The 18002-nt window shown below is 34.2% G+C and overlaps 1 protein-coding gene across 3 annotated transcripts in view; it reads right to left on the reverse strand.

Moving 5' to 3' along the window:
- Positions 1 to 18002, reverse strand: part of PPP2R3A (protein phosphatase 2 regulatory subunit B''alpha) — a 148376-nt gene that overhangs the window by 23930 nt on the left and 106444 nt on the right. For all 3 annotated transcript variants that reach the window (XM_074370872.1, XM_074370877.1, XM_010947706.3), the window contains 5 exons: positions 16867 to 17023; positions 11993 to 12041; positions 11447 to 11536; positions 2999 to 3174; positions 1249 to 1367 (listed from right to left, as the gene is read on the reverse strand). In XM_074370872.1, coding sequence (XP_074226973.1) covers positions 1249 to 1367; positions 2999 to 3174; positions 11447 to 11536; positions 11993 to 12041; positions 16867 to 17023 — 591 coding nt within the window. The remainder of the gene's footprint in view (positions 1 to 1248; positions 1368 to 2998; positions 3175 to 11446; positions 11537 to 11992; positions 12042 to 16866; positions 17024 to 18002) is intronic.

Below are 18002 nucleotides of genomic sequence, written 5' to 3' on the forward strand. Positions count from 1 at the left end.
GCAAATATTGATAATTACCACCTCTCAGAAAGAAAAGAAAAATTTAAAGGTGAAAAATTTAAAATATTTAACAAATAAAATTGAAGGGGGCAAAAGGGCATATGTATTTTCTTTTCCTTCTACAATATAGGCAGCATCTTGGATTTTATGTTCCAGGTAAAACGATGTTTTTTCATGACGAAGTTGAGTCAGCACTGCTATAGGACATCAAGTTAGTTATGACACGAAGAATGCAAGTGCCTAAATATTGACCGCACAGTGTGTTAATTACTATATTTAATCTATTTTAAGAACTCCATCTTTTTAACATCTCTGAAATTGGTATGTATCTTAGACTTAAAATTGGCAATGTTTTTTTTTCTTGCTTAAAGGTATATAAAATAATGGGATATATTAAACTCAATGAAATATAACACTGACTTTAGGCTAGCAATAATGCACCTTGATATGCTCCAAGGTCAGGTGCAGAGTACTTATTAGAAGCCGATCTTTGTATTCTTACTACTATTTAGGTCAAAGTTATGCAACACGTGGAAGGCAAAAGACTGAAAAAGTTTCCTGTAGTTTTACTCCTATAGGACTCAACTGCAACAGTTCTTTTCTATCTACACAGTTTTTACTTTTTAAACAGAGGAATAGACAGAGAAGTGGTGATATTCCACTTTTTGTTTGTTCGTGTTTTGGACATGGATTATATGTCCAGGTTTTCTGAGAGTCCCACAGATTTTCGTGGATGAGGAAGGGAGCTCACCTCTCTTCAGCAGTAGAATGACTTCAAACTGGTAGTCATGTACAGTGATCATTAACACCTGAAACAGTGTTACATTATCTGAAGGTTGTCTATCCAGGAGAGCACCTAGTTCTCATTATAATGGGGAAAGCTGTTTACCATGTCATCTCAGAATGGTGCAGTTAAGTCAAAACCAATACACTTTCTAATACAGATGTGCCTATTGACCTAGATTTTAAAAGTCAGAAAGACAAATATTTCAAAACTTTTCTTGTAACTAGTTTCTGATGTATATGGAAGTACACAGACCCTACAGTTCACTGAATGATAGGCAAACACAGGTCACCTAAACCTGAGGATTCGCTCTGGGAAGAGATGTGCTCTAGGTCCTTTTCTCTCTCTTCTCAGTGTGTGATGGAACTCTTTAAATACCAAGGCTCCTACACACAGAGACCATGACTGTTGCACAGAACCCCGATGCTGCAGCCCTCAAACAGAAGTTAAAATTACACTGGTACCTTCTGGACTGCAAAGGGATCTCTCTGTTCATGGTCTAAGTATTTCTCCAGGTTAAAGAAAGTGTCATAGAAGATGTGAGCCATCCTGCATCTCTTCAGGTCTCGCAGAGTTATTCTGCCTGTGAAAGAACAAAGCTGGTAAATTTCAAGAGCTGTTTTGGCAAGTGGAAAACTTCTACTCAAGTTTAAAAGTATATGCATATGCTTATTTTATTATAAAAATCCCATTTCTTTTTTTTGAGGTAAAATTCACATAACATAAAGTCCACCATTTTAACCATTTTAAAGGGTATTAATTTATTGGCTTTTAGTACATTCACAGTGTTGTGTAACCATCACCACTATCATGTCCCATAGCATTTTTCTTCGCCCCAAAAGGAAACTGTACCCATCAGGCAGTCCCACTCCATCTCCCCTTCCCTCTCCAACTCTTAGCCCCTGGCAATCACTAGTTTCCTTTCTGATTCTATTGGAAAAAGCCTTTTTCTTTTTTTTTAATTCTTATTTTTTTATTTAAGTGTAGTTAGTTTACAATGTTAGTTTCAGGTGTACAGCAAAGCAATTCAGTTATACATATGCATACATATAGATGTATTTTTCAGATTCTTTTCCATTATAGCTCATTGCAAGAAATTGAATATAGTTCCCTCTGCTACACAGTAGGTCCCTGTTGTTTATCTATTTAATATATAGTGATGTGCATCTGTTAATCCCAAACTCCTAGTTTATCCTTCCCCCCATTCCCCACCCTGATAACTATAGTTTGTTTTCTATGTCTGTGAATCTATTTCTGGTTTGTAAATAAAATTTGTATCCTTTTTTATAGATTCCACATATAAGTGGAAGCATATGATATTTGTCTTTCTCTGTCTGACTTACTTTACTTAATATGATAATCTCTAGGTTCATTCATGTTGCTGCAAATGGCATTATTTCATTCTTCTTTATGGCTGAGTAATATTCCATTACACACCCACACACACACACACACACATACCCACCCACCCACCCCCCACATCTTCTTTATCCATTCATCTGTCGATGGGCATATAGGTTGTTTCCATGTCTTGGCTATTGTAAATAGTGCTTCTGTGAACACTGGGGTGCGTGTGTCTTTTTGAATTATAGTTTTCTTCAGATATATGCCCAGGAGTAGGATTGTTGGATCATATGTTAAGTCTATATTTATTTTTTTAAGGAACCTTCATACTGTCCTCCATAGTGGCTGCACCAATTTAAATTCCCATCAACAATGTAGGAGGGTTCCTTTTTCTCCACACTCTCTCCAGCATTTATTATTTGTAGACTTTTTAATGATGGCCATTCTGACTGGTGCGAAGTGATACCTCACTGTAGTTTTGATGTGCATTTCCCTAATAATTAGCAATACTGGGATCTTTTCAAGTGCCTGTTGGCCACCTAGATGTCTTCTTTGGAGAAATGTCTATTTAGGTCTTCTGCCCAATTTTTTTATTGGGCTGCTTGTTTTTTATGTTATTGATTTGTAAGAGCTGTCTGTATATTCTGGAAATTAGTCGCTTGTTGGTTGCAGGAAAAAGCCTATTTCTTAAACAGAATTTGCCATTGACTGTTGGTTCTACACTAACAGTAAAGCAGAAACTTAAATACTTCTGTTTTTGGAAAGCCTGTATGAAAGACTCTGGGAAGTTAAATAATTTAGGAAAATCCAGGTTACATCCCCAACTCTTACATAGGTGAATAGTGCAAATAGCTCTTTATTCAATCTTACCATCGCTGGCTGGCTTCACCAGGTCAAGCATCTGGCACAGCAAATCATGGAATGGCAAGGGCTCAATGCCCATGGCTTCCATCCGTTCACACTGCTCCTCATAGAAGTATTCCAGCTCATACATGGAGAGCACACCATCCCCATCCAAGTCCATGCAGCGGAACCAATACTCAATGCTAGGAGATACGGACACTCATTAGCAATGGCCTGTTAAAGGTCCTTTACTCACCTAGACTTACTATTGTCTATGTTTCTTTTCAAATGAAAGTTATGTATGTGTATACTTTAGACTCAGACACAGTTTTACAAAATTTGTTAGAAAAAAATGGCAGACCTCCTCTTTATTTTCCCTTCTTCTGAACAGACCAATTGCTAATAAGGAGATTGAATCAGTTATGAAAAATTTCCCAACAAACAAAAGTTGAGGATCAGACAGATTTACTAGTGAATTCTAAATATCTAAAAAGAATAAACAATGGCCCTTCTTGAACTCTCCTAAAAAACAGAAGAGGAAAGAACATCCTAACTCATTTTATGAGGCCAGCATTACCCTTGATAACAAAACCAGACAAGGATACCACAAGAAAAGAAAATTACAGATCAATATTCCTGATGAATATATATGCAAAAATACTCAACAAAATATTAGCAAACTGAATTAAACAATGCAGTAAAAGGATTATACCAAGAATATTCCAGGAATGCAAGAATGGTTCAACATCTGCAAATCAATCAATGTGATACACTACATTAACACAAGGAAAGGTGAAAACACATAATCACCTAAATAGACGTAGAAAAAACACTTTACAAAATTCAACATCTCTTTATTATAAAAACTCTCAACAAAGTGGGTACAGAGGGAACATACCTCAACATAATAAGGGTCATATATGACAAGCCCATAGCTAACATTATACTCAATGGTGAAAAGCTGAAAGCTTTTCCTCTAAGATAATGAACAAGAAAAAGGTACCTAATCTTGCTGTTTTTAGTCAATGTAGTACTGGAAGTCCTAGCCAGAGCAATTATGCAAGGAAAATAAATAAAAGCCATCCAAATTTGAAATGGAGAAGTAAAACTGTCACTCTTTGCAGATTATATATTATATATAGAAAATCCTAAAGATTCCACCAAAACACTGTTAGAGTAATTGAACTCAGTAAAATTGCAGGATACAAAATCAATATACAAAAATCATTGCATTTCTATACACTAACAATAAACTAGCAGAAAGATGAAGAATCCTGTTTACAATTGCATCAATAATAAAATAAAATATCTTGGAATAAATTTAAACAAAAAGGTGAAAGATCTGTGCACTGAAAAGCACAGGACACTAGTGGATGAAACTGAAGATACACACAAATTGAAAGATATTCCATTTCCATGGACTAGAAGAATTAACATTGTTAAAGTGTCCGTACTACCCAAAGCTACCTACAGATTAAATGCAATTCCTATCAAAATTCCAATGGCATTTTTCACATAAATAGAACAAACAACCCTAAAATTTGTATGGAACCACAAAAGATCCCAAATAGCCAAAGCAATCTTGAGCAAGAAGAACAAAGGTGGAGCATCACACTACTTCATTTAAAAATATACTACGAAGCTATAGTAATCAAAACAGTATGGTGGTCATAAAAATAGACACATAGATCAATGGAACAGAATAGGGCCCAGAAATAAACCCACATATATAGTTAACAAAAGAGCTAAGAATATACAGTAGGGGAAAGGATAGTCTCTTTAATAAACGATGTCAGGAAAACTGGACCACCATCTTACACCATATACAAAAGTTAACTCAAAATGGATTAAAGACTTGAATGTAAGACTTGCAACTGTAAAACTTCTAGCTTTGAGGCAATGAGCTCCTTGACACTGGCAATGATTCTTTTTGATCTGGCACCAAAAGCAAACCAAAAAAGTAAAAAATAAACAAGTGAGATTATATCAAACTAAAAAGCTTCTGCACAGCAAAGAAAACCATCAACAAAATAAAAAGGCAACCTACTGAATAAGAGAACATATTTGCAAATTATATCAAATTATATATCTGATAAGGGGTTAATATCCAAAATATATAAAAAACTCATATAACTCAACAGCAAAAAACCAAACAACCTAATTTTAAAATGGCAGAGGAGCTGAATAGACATTTTTTTTCCAAGAGACAGAAATTTACAAATGGCCATTAGTATATCTTTTTAAAGAAATGTCTATTTAGATCCTTTGTCTATTTTTTAATTGAGCTGCTTTCCTGCTATTGAATTGAGTTCCTTATGTATTTTCAATATTAACTCTTTACCATATGTATCGTTTGCATGTACTTTCTCTGATTCCATAGGTTCTCTCTTCATTCTGTTGACTGCTTCCTACTAGAAGCTTTCTAGTTTTATTCAATCCTATTTGTCTATTTTTGCTTTTGTGCTTGTGCTTTTGGGTCATATCCCTCCAAATCAAATTTCACAGACCAGTGTCAGTAAGTTTGTTCCCTATGTTTTCGTCTAGTAGTTTTATAGTTTCAGGTCTTATACTTTAGTCTTTAATCCATTTTGAGTTGACTTTTTATAGTTGAGATAAGGGTCCAATTTAATTCTTTTGTATATAGATAGCCAGTTTTCCCAACACCCTTCATTGAAGAGACTGTCCTTTCCTCATGTGTGTTCTTGGTATCTCTGTTGAAGATCAATTGACCATAAATGCACAGATTTATTTCTGGGTTTTCTATTCTGTTCCATTAATATATATGTCTGTTTTATGCCAATACCATGCTGTTTTGATTATTATAGTTTTATTGAATATTTTAAAATCAGGTAGTGTGATACCTCCAGCTTTATTTTTGTTCAAGATTTTTTTTGTTATTTTGTACTTCTGTATGAATTTTAGGGTTGTTCTTATTTTTTTTTTGTGAAAAATGTCATTGGAATTTTGATAGGTATTGCATTGAATCTGTAGATCACTTTCAGTAGTATGCATATTTTAACAATATCCATTCTTCCAACTCATGAAGATAGGATATCTTTCTATTTTTTGCACCCTCTTCAAATTCTTTCATCAAGATTTCATACATTTCAGTGTACATATCTTTAACCTCCCAGGTTAAATATATTCCTGTGTGTTTTATTTTATTTGATGCTATTGTACATGGGACCATTTTCTTAATTTCCTTTTCAGATACTTTGTTGTTAGTGTATAGAAATGCAAATAATTTTTGTAGTTTTATTTTGTATTCTGCAACTTTATTGAATTCATTTATTAGTTCTAACAGTTTTTTTTTTTTTTTGTAGTCTTTAAAGGTTTTCTACATATGATATTATGTCATCGGCAAAGAAAGAAAATTTTACTTCTTCCTTTCTGGTTTGGATATCTTTTCTTTTGCTTGCCTAATTAGTCCTGCTAGTTGAATAAAGGTGGCAAGAATGGGTATATTTGTCTTGTTCCTGATCTCAGAGGAAAAGCTTTCATATTTTTACCACTGAGTATGATGCCAGCTGTCATACACAGTCTTTATCATGTTGAGGTACATTCCTGATACACCTAACTTGAGAATTTTCTTTTTATCTCTAAAGGGTGTTGAATTTTGTCAAATGCTTTCCTATATTTATTGAATTGATATATTTTTTTATCCTTCATTCTTTTAATATGGTATATGACATTTACTGCTTTGTATGTCAAACCATCCTTGCATCCTAGGCACAAACCCCACTTGATGGCGGTGCATAATCATTTAAATAAGTTGCTGAATTCATTTTGCTGGTATTTTGTTGAGGATTTCTTTATCTATGTTTATCAGGGACGTTGGCCTGCAATTTTCTTATAGTGTCCTTATCTGGTATGAGGGTAACACTGGTCTCATAAAGTGAATTTGGGAATATTCCCTCCTCTTCAGTTTTTTGGAAGAGCTGGAGAATAATTTGCATTCATTCCTCCTTTGCTGGTGGAATTCAGCTGTGAAGTCATTAGGTCTTGGGCTTTTCCTTTTGGGGAGGTTAATTACTGATTCTATCTCCTTACTTGTTATTTGTTCAGATTTTCTATTCAGTCTTGGTAGGCTGTACGTTTCTAGGAATTTATCCATTCCTTCTAGGTTATCTAATTTGTTGACACATTAATGTTCACAGTAGTCTCATATGATCTTTTGTGTTTCTGTTGTAAAGTCTCCTCTTTCACTTATAATTTTATTTGAGTCTTCTTTTTCCTTAGTCTAGCTAAAGGTTTGTTAATTTTGCTCACCTTGTCAAAAAACCAAAGATCATTGATCTTTCCTAGTCTCTATGTCATTTATTTCTGCTCTGAACTTTATCATTTCCTTCTTTCTGCTAACTTCAGGTTCAGTTTGTTCTTTTTTAGTTTTTTTAGGTGTAAAGTTGTTTATTTGTGATCTTTCTATTTTTCTTATGTAGGCATTTGTTGCTATAAATTTCCCTCTTAGAACTGCTTTTTTAGATGGTAAATCAATCTTGTATTTTGGGGGTAAGTTTCACTTGCTCGTGGTACACAATCTTTTTCATATTTTGCTAGATTCAGTTTCCTAATTTTGTTGAGTATTTTTTGCATCTGTATTCATAAAGAATAGTGGTTTGAAGTTTTCTTGTAATATTTTGTCTGGTTTTGGTATCTGGGTAATATTGGCCTCATGAAAGGAATTTGGAAATGTTCCTTCCTCTTTTATTTTTTTTAAGAGTTTGTAAAGAATTGTTACTATTTTTTAAATGTTTGATAGTGTTCTCTAGTGAGGCCAACTCAGCCTGGGATTATTCTTCCTATTCAGATTTTTAATTTCTTCTTGAACCAGTTTAGTAGTTTGTGTCTCTCTAGGTAATTTGTTCATTTTGTCTAAGTTACCTAATTTATTAGCAGAAAGTTGTTGTATATATCTACTATAATCCTTTTTATTCCTATATGGTCAGTACTCACGTTCCCTCTTCATTCCGACCTTAATCTGTATGTTCTCTTTCTTCTTGATTAGGATAGCTAAAGCCTTATCAATATTATTGATCTTTTCAAAAGAAATGACTTTTGGCACCACTGATTTTATTTTCCTATTCTCTCATTTATGCATTCTAATCTTTATTCTTTTCTTCTTTCTGTTTGCTAATTTTCTTTTACTCTTTTTTCCTGGTTTCTTAAAGTGGAAGGTTAGGTTATTGACTTAAGACATTTCTTCTTTTTCAATATATGGATTTACAGGAAGAAATTTTCTTTGTACTGCTTTTGTTACATCCCGTAAGTTTTGGTATACTGTTTTCCTTTTCATTCATCTTAAAGTTTTGGTATGCTGTGTCTTCATTTTCATTAATTTTAAATAATTTTCTAATTTCTTTTATGTATTCTTCTTTGATCCACTGGTTATTTAAGCAGTGCATTGTTTCTATTTATTTGTGACTTCCTACATTTCCTTCTGTTATTATTAATTTTATTCTGGTCAGAGAACATAATTTATATAATTTCACTTTTTATATTCTTGAAGGCTATTACGTGGCCTACCACATATTCTAACCTGGAGAATGTTCTATATGTGCACTTGAGAAGAATACATATTCTACTGTTCTTAGCTTGTGTTCTATAGATATCTGTTAGGTTTATTGGTTTTTGGTTTCATTTATAGTGTTATTCATGAATTTTATTTCCTTGTTGATCTCCTTCCTGGCTGTTTTGTCTATTACCAAAAGCAGGGTACTGAAGTCTCCAAATGCTACTGCTGAATTGTTTATTTTTCCTTACAATTTCCTTACAATTTTTATTTCATATATTTTAGGGCTTTGTGCTGCTAGGTGTATATATGTTTATAATTGTATGTCTTTCTGTGGGACTGATCCTTTTATGAAATAAGATGTTCTTTTTTGTCTGTTGTAACAATTTTTTTATTAAAGTCTATGACCTCTGATATTTATATAGCCACTCTAGGTTTCTTATGGTTGTTATTTGTATGATGTATCTTGATCTTTTGTATTTCTTTTTGCACCCTTTTGTATCTTTAAATCTAATATGTATCTCATGTAGACAGTACAGAATTGTATCCAAAAAACGTGTTTTTCTGATTCAGTCTGAAAAATAAAATTTCTGCCTTTTGACAATATGATGAATCCATTCACATTTAATGTTATTATTGTTATACTTAGACTTATGCCCGTCATTTTACTTTTTCTTTTCTATGTATCTTGGAGCTTTTCCTCTATTTTTCCTTTACTGCTTTCTTTTACATTAAGTGAGTATTTTCTAAATGGAACATTTTAACTCTTAATGATTTTTTTCACTATGCATTTTTGAGTTAATTTCCTACTGGTTGCTCTAAGGCTTACCATATACATTTTAACTTCTTAAATTACTTCAGATTTATACTTAGTTCCAGTGAGATTTTAAATGTTACCCCTATATAACTCTATTCTCTCTTCTTTCTTGTTGTGCTATATATATATAGCACATATATATAATATATATATATATATATATATTACATCTCTATATATTACAGACCCAACAATAATTATTCCTGTATATAATTTGTTTTTCAAAGAAGCTGAGAGGAGAAAGGAGAGCACGTGTATAAATCACAAAGTTTGTTATATTAACCTGCTTTATTATCATTTCTAGTTCTCTTCATTTGTTCCTACGGGGTAACGGGACAAAATGGGAAGTATTTGAGGAAAGCTTTTCCATAACTAAGTAAATATGAAAGATAAAAGATTGAAATTGAGAGGATTAATAGAACAGCAAAAAGGCAAGAAACAGAAAAATACAGACTTCAAATCTTTGGAAATTTAAGTAATTAAAACAACCTAAGTACTCTAAATAATGGATTAATGATAAAATGATTATAAACATGCATACTTGCATAGAAATATCCTCCTATATGAAAAAGTGTATTACAAAATTGTATTGTATGATACCATTTAGCATACTATGTCATTTGGTGCAGAGAGAAAGAGAGGGCAGAGGACTATAAGGAGGGGATGAAGGGAAGAAGAAGGGGGAGAGAGGAAGTAGGATGAGAAGAAGGTGTGAAAGGACATATACCAAAATGTTAACTATGGGTCATGCAATTATGAATGAATTTTATATTAAGGCTTCTGAATATTTGTATTTTATAATTTTTAATATTTAATGTGTATTTGTGATAAAACAATAAACTTATACAAATTAATCCAGCAGAAATGAGTAAAAGATATGAAAAGGCAAGTCATCTAAGATGAAATAAAAATGGCCAAAAATATATGAAAAAAATTCAGTCTCACTAGCAATCAAAGAAACGCAAAATAAGATAATACTAAATTTTTATTTATCAAGTTTGAAAATATTTTATTGATATTGATATAAATATTGATAAAATTATTAATTTATCAAGAGGAAGACTCCTAGTATTAAGGGTTATAGGAAATATGCTCAATACTTTGTTAATAAAGTATAAAATTATAGTTTTTCTGAAAAGCAGTTTAATAATTTTTATAAATGCTCTTAAAAATGTCTCCTTTAACCTTAGCAGGTCCTTTTTGGGAGAGTTTAAGGGAAAAAACAGTGGGTGTGACAAGTATTCAGCTAAAGCTAGAGGATATTTAGTAGAGCATTCTATGAAAATTTTGGAGTGTATAGTATCTAGGATTTAATCCTATGGAATTAATCTTAATGTCCAAAGAGTATGTAAACGTTTATATGAAAAAAACTATATAACACATATTAACTCTTAATAGTCTTTTTCTGAGTGTTAGAATTATTAGCATTAAAATTTGTTTTCTTCTGCTTTATCCATGTTATCCATAATGAACAACAAATTACTATTTTTGAAATGGACAACAAAGTTATTTAAAATAATATAATAAGCTGCCCGAAATAGCTTAGTTTTATTTCTGTTTTAATGATTTCAAAACCATACATCCAACATTTAGATAACATCTTGAACTACCATGCAGACAGCTGAGTCAATGACACCCGCGAGCAGCATCAGGGATGGCTGCCTCTCTCTCCCTCGGTACTAAGCACAAGCTATGTGCAGGGCACTGTGTCACACAAGCTAGGAAGAAAAACAGAGGGACACAGATGTTTGTAGCCCTCTCTTCTTTTTCTTCCTAGCTTGTGTAACACAATGTTATAGATGTGTAAACTCACAGCTACAAATCAGGTATGCCAAGGGAAGGGAGAGATGATTCTAAATGGGGGAATGAGGGCATGTTCTCATATATCAGTCATCCACAATTTGCTCTTCTTTCCTCTCCAATTTACTACTGAACCAGGAAGATCAGGAAACAACTAAAATTCACAGTATGTAGTCCTATATTCCACATAAATGCTTACCAGTCCTACTTACCCTTCAGGGCCAGCTCACATCACCTCACCTTTGTTTCTGGGGGTAAGGGCTCCTGATATGCTGTGACTATGGATTCAGTCTGAGAGGGCAGAGACTATGTCTGTTCCATCTTGGCAAAGGAAACTTGGAAGTCATACCTGGTAGGGTTCCTTTTGTCTTCCTCGGAGATCAAAAACCAAACAAAATCGGCATAGCTCATTCTTCCCTCTTTCTGTAATGTTTTTCCCCTGAAGAAAACATATGGTTATAACATTTCCTGAGCAGTTACTTAGGTAAATTTAGTAGGATGACAGACTAAGAGATAAAGTAACATCTTTCTCTGGAAATTAAGTTAAAAAAATTACAATGCTAGAAACCTCACAAAAGGCAACCCCTTTCCATTGCCTATCTTGTTTTCAAAGGCCTAGAGGTTGAAACCAGAAAGCATTTGCAGATATGAAGAAATCTGCTTTCTAATGTAAATGCAAATAATCACCAGGTGAAGCACTGTTACCTGTATTTAGATAAAGGACTAATGCCCATATATAAAAGAATTACTACTGTCTTATATGAAGCCATTACTCCATGTTTTGTAGAGTATTATTATCTGACCTACAGCATGGCCAAATTATTCAGGAAGCCTTGCTAAAATGAGATTGTTACAGTATTGTAGTTCATTTTTAAACTCAGATGCTTTTTCTTACCTTGTTACTGCCCCAGAGAATATCCTTTCAATAATCCTGTTTGATGAAGCTAAATGTAAATAAAAAGTACAAAGCTAGTTAAAACATGCTCTCAAAGGGAATACTTTTGGCAATTTATTTTTACAGCTTCAAGCTAAAACTTAATAATCTTCATGATGTGAATATGAGTAGTAACTTTTTACTTATGTATAATTTATATTTTTTGAAAGTAAGAATTTGAGATGGCTTAATCAATCAATCAATCAATCAATCAATCATTACAAAAGAACAGGCAAACGGATGTGCCTGACAGCTGCAGTGTATTAATATAGTTAAGCACCAAGTTGGTTCTGAATATACTGACAACTAAGACAAAAATGTACAAAATTTGTATTGATCTTGTTATTCAATAAGACAACTTTTCCTCTAAAACCAGACAAATTTTTTCCTAGCATTAAATTCAAAGGGGAACTGACTGTTGGCTCCTAATATAAGGGATCTGAGTAAAACGATGGAGAATGTTTTCATGTAGAAATTTATAAAAGATACTGAAATATACCACAGATACTTTTCTTACATTCTCATCCTATAGAAGTCCAGGATATTATGTGACACATTGTACAATTTGTTAGAAATTCCAGCACTAGGTTTTACTCAGAGAGGGACAATAATATCTTAAGACAGTATATTCCTTTTGATGATAGATCCTAGAGAATCTGTATCAGTGTACATCGCTGTGAGTTCAAAGTAACCAAAAGCATGAGTTTTAAAAAAGGAGATGCTAATGGATCTTGGACCCAGAGATGTGGTGAGGACAGGAATCTGTTCTTTCAGCCAGTGCCCCAGGCAAAGGCGTGCACACTAAAATTTCAGAACCAGTGATGAGGTCACCAGAGAGTTAGCAGCTATCAGCATCTAACTCTTCTGCACAGAGTCAGGCATAGTCAACATAAAGGTTAATTAGTTTGGTTGAAGAATGTTGAGCATATGTGTGTCAGCACAGCCATGCCTGGTTATGTACCAAAGGTTATATAAGGACCCTCTAGACTTTGTTGAACACTGGTTTATGGGGTTAATAATTTGTGCCAGATAGAAAAAAAGGGGGTTATATATCAAAGGCAAGGATATTCAATTCTGAAGCTAAAGTATTTTTGAAACACTTCTTTTATTTTTTTAAAGATTTGGAAGGTTTAACCTCCTAAAACTGAAGCTTATGTTGTCCCATTAAAGACAGGTTGGTGGGAGGGCAGTTATGCAGAGTTTCAGTGGCCCTTTCATTATGCAGGCCTAGATGCCAGCTGTTCTAGACTTCATTCCTTTAACATGCCTCTAATGAGTTGCTACGTGTGTATACACAATATTTTGGGACTTAATCAGAACTGTAGTTATGCCAGCCAGAGAAGGTGCCTTAGAGACCACAGGGTTCTGCACGACCTTTAGAGGCTAGCTCATGTTGTACAGATGATCTGACCACTGGTAACCAGAAGGTGCATAGCTAGTAAAGATGACCTGATACCCCTATGAGTATGTCCATTTTTATGCTATTCCGGTAACAGGAAGGTTATGACTATAGGCATACCTCAGAGGTATTGTGGGTTCGGCTCCAGACAACCTCAATAAAGTGCATATCACAATAAAGCAAGTTACGTGAATTTTTTGGTTTCCCAGTACATATAAGTTATGTTTATACTATACTGTAGCCTATAAGTGTGCAATAGCATTATATCTAAAAAAACTAGGTACATACCTTAATTAAAAATACTTTATTGCTAAAAAATGCTAACCATCATCTGAACCTTTAGCAAACTGTAATCTTTTTGCTGGTGGAGGCTCTTGCCTCAATGTTGATGACAGTTGACTAAGCAGGGTGGTGGCTGCTGAAGGCTGAGGTGGCTGTGGCAATTTTAAAAAATAAGACAACAATGAAGTTTGCTGAATGGATCGATTCTTTCCTTCACAAATGATTTCTCTGTAACATGCAATGCTGTTTGATAGCATTTTACCCACAGTAGAACTTCTTTCAAAATTGGAGAAAATCCTCTCAAACTCTGCTGCTGCTTTGTCAACTAAGTTTGTGTCATATTCTAAATCCTTTGTTGTCATTTCTACAATCTTCACAGCATCTTCACCAGGAGTAGATTCCATCGCAAGAAACTATTCTCTTTGCTCATCCATAAGCTGCAACTCCTCATCTATTAAAGTTTTATCATAGGATTGCAGCAAGTCAGTCACATCTTCAGGCTGTACTTTTAACTGTCTTGCTATTTCCAACACATCTGCAGTTACTTCCTCCACTGAAGTCTTGAACCCCTCAAAGTCATCCATGAGGGCTGGAATCAACTTTTTCCAAACTGTTCATGGTGATATTTTGACCTCTTCCCATGAATCACATGTTCTTAATGGCATCTAGAATGATGATCCTTTCCGGTAGGTTATCAGTTGACTTTGCCCAGATCCATCACAGGAATCGTTATCTATGGTAGCTATAGCTTTATGGAATGTATTTCTTAAATAAGACTTGAAAGTTGAAATTACTCCATGGGCTGCAGAATGGATGCTGTGTTAGCAGGCATGTAAAGAACAGTAATCTCACTGTACATCTCCATTAGAGACCTTGGGTGACCAGGCACATTGTTAATGAGCAGTAATATTTTGAAAGGAATCTTTTTTTCCTAAGCAGTGGGTCTCAATAGTGGGCTTAAAATATACAGAAAACCATGTTGTAAACAGATGTGCTGTTATCCAGGCTTTGTTGTTCTATTTATAAAGCGCAGGTAGAAAAGATTTAGCATAATTCTTATGAGCCCTAGGACTCTCAGAAAGGTAAGTGAGCATTGGCTTCAACTTAAAGTCACCAGCTGCATTAGCCCCTCACAAGAGAGTCAGCCTGTCGTTTGAGGTGTTGAATCCAGGCATTGACTTCTCTCTAGCTATGAAAGTCCTAGACGGCATCTTCTTCCAATACAGGGCTGTTCTGTCTACACTGAAAATCTGTTGTTTAGTGTAGCCACCTTTATTAACTGTCTTAGCTAGATCTGGATAACTTGCTGCTTCGCCCTGTACTTTTATATTATAGAAATGGCTTCTTTCCTTAAACCTTATGAACCAACTTCTGCTAGTTTCCAACTTCCCTTCTGTAGCTTCATCTCTCTTAGCCTTCATGGAATTGAAGAGAGACAGGGCTTTGTTCTGCATGAAGACTTAGCTTAAGAGAATGTTGTGACTTGTTTGATCTTCTTTCCAGATCACTAAAACTTTCTCCATATCAGCAAACAAGGCTATTTCACTTTTTTTGTTATCATTCGTGTGTTCACTGGACTAGCACTTTTAATTTCCTTCGAGAACTTTTCTTTGCATTCATTCATAACTTGGCCAACTGTTTGGCACAAGAAGCCTACTTTTCCACCTATCTTGGCTTTCAACTTGTCTTCCTCACTAAGCTTAATCATTTCTAGCTTTTGATTTAAAGTGAGAGTCGTGTGACTCTTCCTTTCACTTGAACACTTAGAGGCCACTATAGGGCTATTCATTGACTTAATTTCAATATTGCTGTGTCTCAGAGAACAGAGAGGACTGGGACAGGGAGCGAGACAGGGAAATATCTGGTTGGTGGAGCAGTCAGAAGGTACACAACATTTATCGATCAAGTTGGCTACGATACAGGAGCAGTTCATGGCACCCCAAAACAATTACAAAAGTAACATCAAAGATCACTGACCACAGATCACCATAACAAATATAATAATAATGAAAAAGTTTGAAATATTGTGCGAATGACCAAAATGTGACACAGAGACACTAAGTGAACAAATGCTGTTGGAAAAATGGCACCAATAGGTTTGTTCAACGTAGGACCTTCAATTTGTAAAAAATACTGCAAAGCACAATAAAGCAAAGTGAAATAAAATGAGGTATGCCTGTACTTGAACCAGTGAAGATACAGTACTAAAATGCTTGTTTATCAAATAAGTACAATTTAGTATTTTCTTCGTGATGTCTGGTTGGTACCTGAGTTTTGGGAGGCAGGACTCTTTCTTAAATATGGTAAGTTCTATAAAACTTGACATCATATAGAATGAAACTTTCCTTAAGATGTATACTATTTTTTTAAATGTATACTATTAGTCACAGATATACCAAATAACAGAAGCAAAATTCAGTGCATTTATTTGAGATTTGTACTTTGCTACATCTAGAAGGCTAATGGCTTATTTTAAAAAATCCACAGTGTCTGAGAAGACATTTAAGAATAGAACAGGGACAATCTTATGAGAGAAGGATTATCAGTGTGTCTTGGTGCTTGGTTAAGAATATTAAATCAGTAGGTAATAGGTTCTAAGTTTACTACTATTGGTCAAAATGAAGCAAAAAGTGTAGTAGCATGCGATATGTAATTTTTTGTTTTTTTGACAAAAGAAAGCACACAAAATTCATCTGCAGAAAAAAATCTTTTCTAGAAATAAATTCCGAAATGTAAGTTTTTCTGAGTCCTTGAAAACACTGGCAAGTTAGAAACATTATTTTCATCCTTGGCTGTTTATAAATATAAAATGAGAATTTAAAACGGTGTATATATGTTCTCTTCCAAGTAAAATTTACACAGATGTGATTTTTATTTAGTTCATCATCAGAAAATAAGCCATCACTATAAAGACTCACCAACTGATCAAAACTAAGACTGATTTCTTACTGACCTCCAAAGCCCTTCTCCTACACCCGGTTTCTAAATAAAAATTAATCTTGTCACCATTTCCACTTAACATTTCTTGGCCCTTTAAATAGGACTTGATTACATACAGATTTTAAGATAAGGGAATTCCTCATAATGAGCGAGCACGATTTAACTCTTGCCTTCTTCAAAATAGTTAAGTCTCGACTATTGTAGAAACACTTACCCTGGTCATTGTATCGAGATAGATCGGCTTGGCTGATGTAGAGATCATGGTCACTATCTAGTTCCCAAAATTTACAATAAATAACATAGAAATGTTCATAGGAGAAGTAATCTGTGATTTGGTTTATATCTTCCTCTTCTTCCAAAAGGGCTAGAGTCTGAAATGGTATGAATAGAAAGATTAATTTATTTTAAAATTATGAAAACTCAGGTTTGGCCATTATATAGATTCTAGTAAATTTTTATTTTAAACTGAATAAAAAATTTTGGTTTTGGTACCAAACTGGGAACTTTTAGTAGGCAACCTCATTCTACCTTTAATCAGTTGATCAATCTACAAGTATTTACGAGCTATGTAATATGCTTAGCAAAGGGTGAGATGCTATGGAGGATTTAAAAGCAGGGAAAGGGAAGGACCGTCACCAAGGGGCCTGCAGCCTATCAGAGGTCCCCAGACTAGCAAGCACAGAACAATCAGACAACAGACTTACTTATTACATGGCTATAAACTGACACTGCTTTTAACTTTTCAAAGTTACGAAGAATGGTCATCTATCTATTCTATTATGAAGAGTGGGCATCCACATACAGGATTGGTTTTGTAATGGAATCAAGTTTACCATAAAGGTGACTTATGTATACCACTGTGATGATGCGGGGAAGTGGTGGGGAAGAACGGCTGGCATAGAAGGCATGTAGGGAAGAGCTGCAGGGCCCTGGGATGGAAATAAACCTGCTTCTCTTCTGACTCACTGTGTGCCCCCAGTGAAAACACCAGAAACAATGATTTTGGGCCCAGAATTCTTATAGCCAGACAAATTATGATATAAGTGGGCAGATAAATGAAGATCTTTTCAGAAATGAAAGATTCAGAAAAAAAGATAAAAGAAACCATAAGGAAACTTAGGAAATAGAAAAAACAAAGTGAGATGGCAAAAATAAGATCAGATACACCAACAATCAAAATAAAGGTGAATGAGCTAAATCTCCCATTAAAAGATCTTCAGATTGAGAATAAAAACCAAGCTCAAAGAGCAGATCTAGGCATAGGGTGTCTGTAAGAGGTAAGTCTGAAATAAAATTTAAAAGGAGAGTTAAAACATACTCTAGCTAAATCTTAACAAAAAGAAAACGTAT

This window comes from Camelus bactrianus, chromosome 1 (genome assembly GCF_048773025.1).
Source record: "Camelus bactrianus isolate YW-2024 breed Bactrian camel chromosome 1, ASM4877302v1, whole genome shotgun sequence".
NCBI classification, from domain to species: Eukaryota; Metazoa; Chordata; class Mammalia; order Artiodactyla; family Camelidae; genus Camelus; species Camelus bactrianus.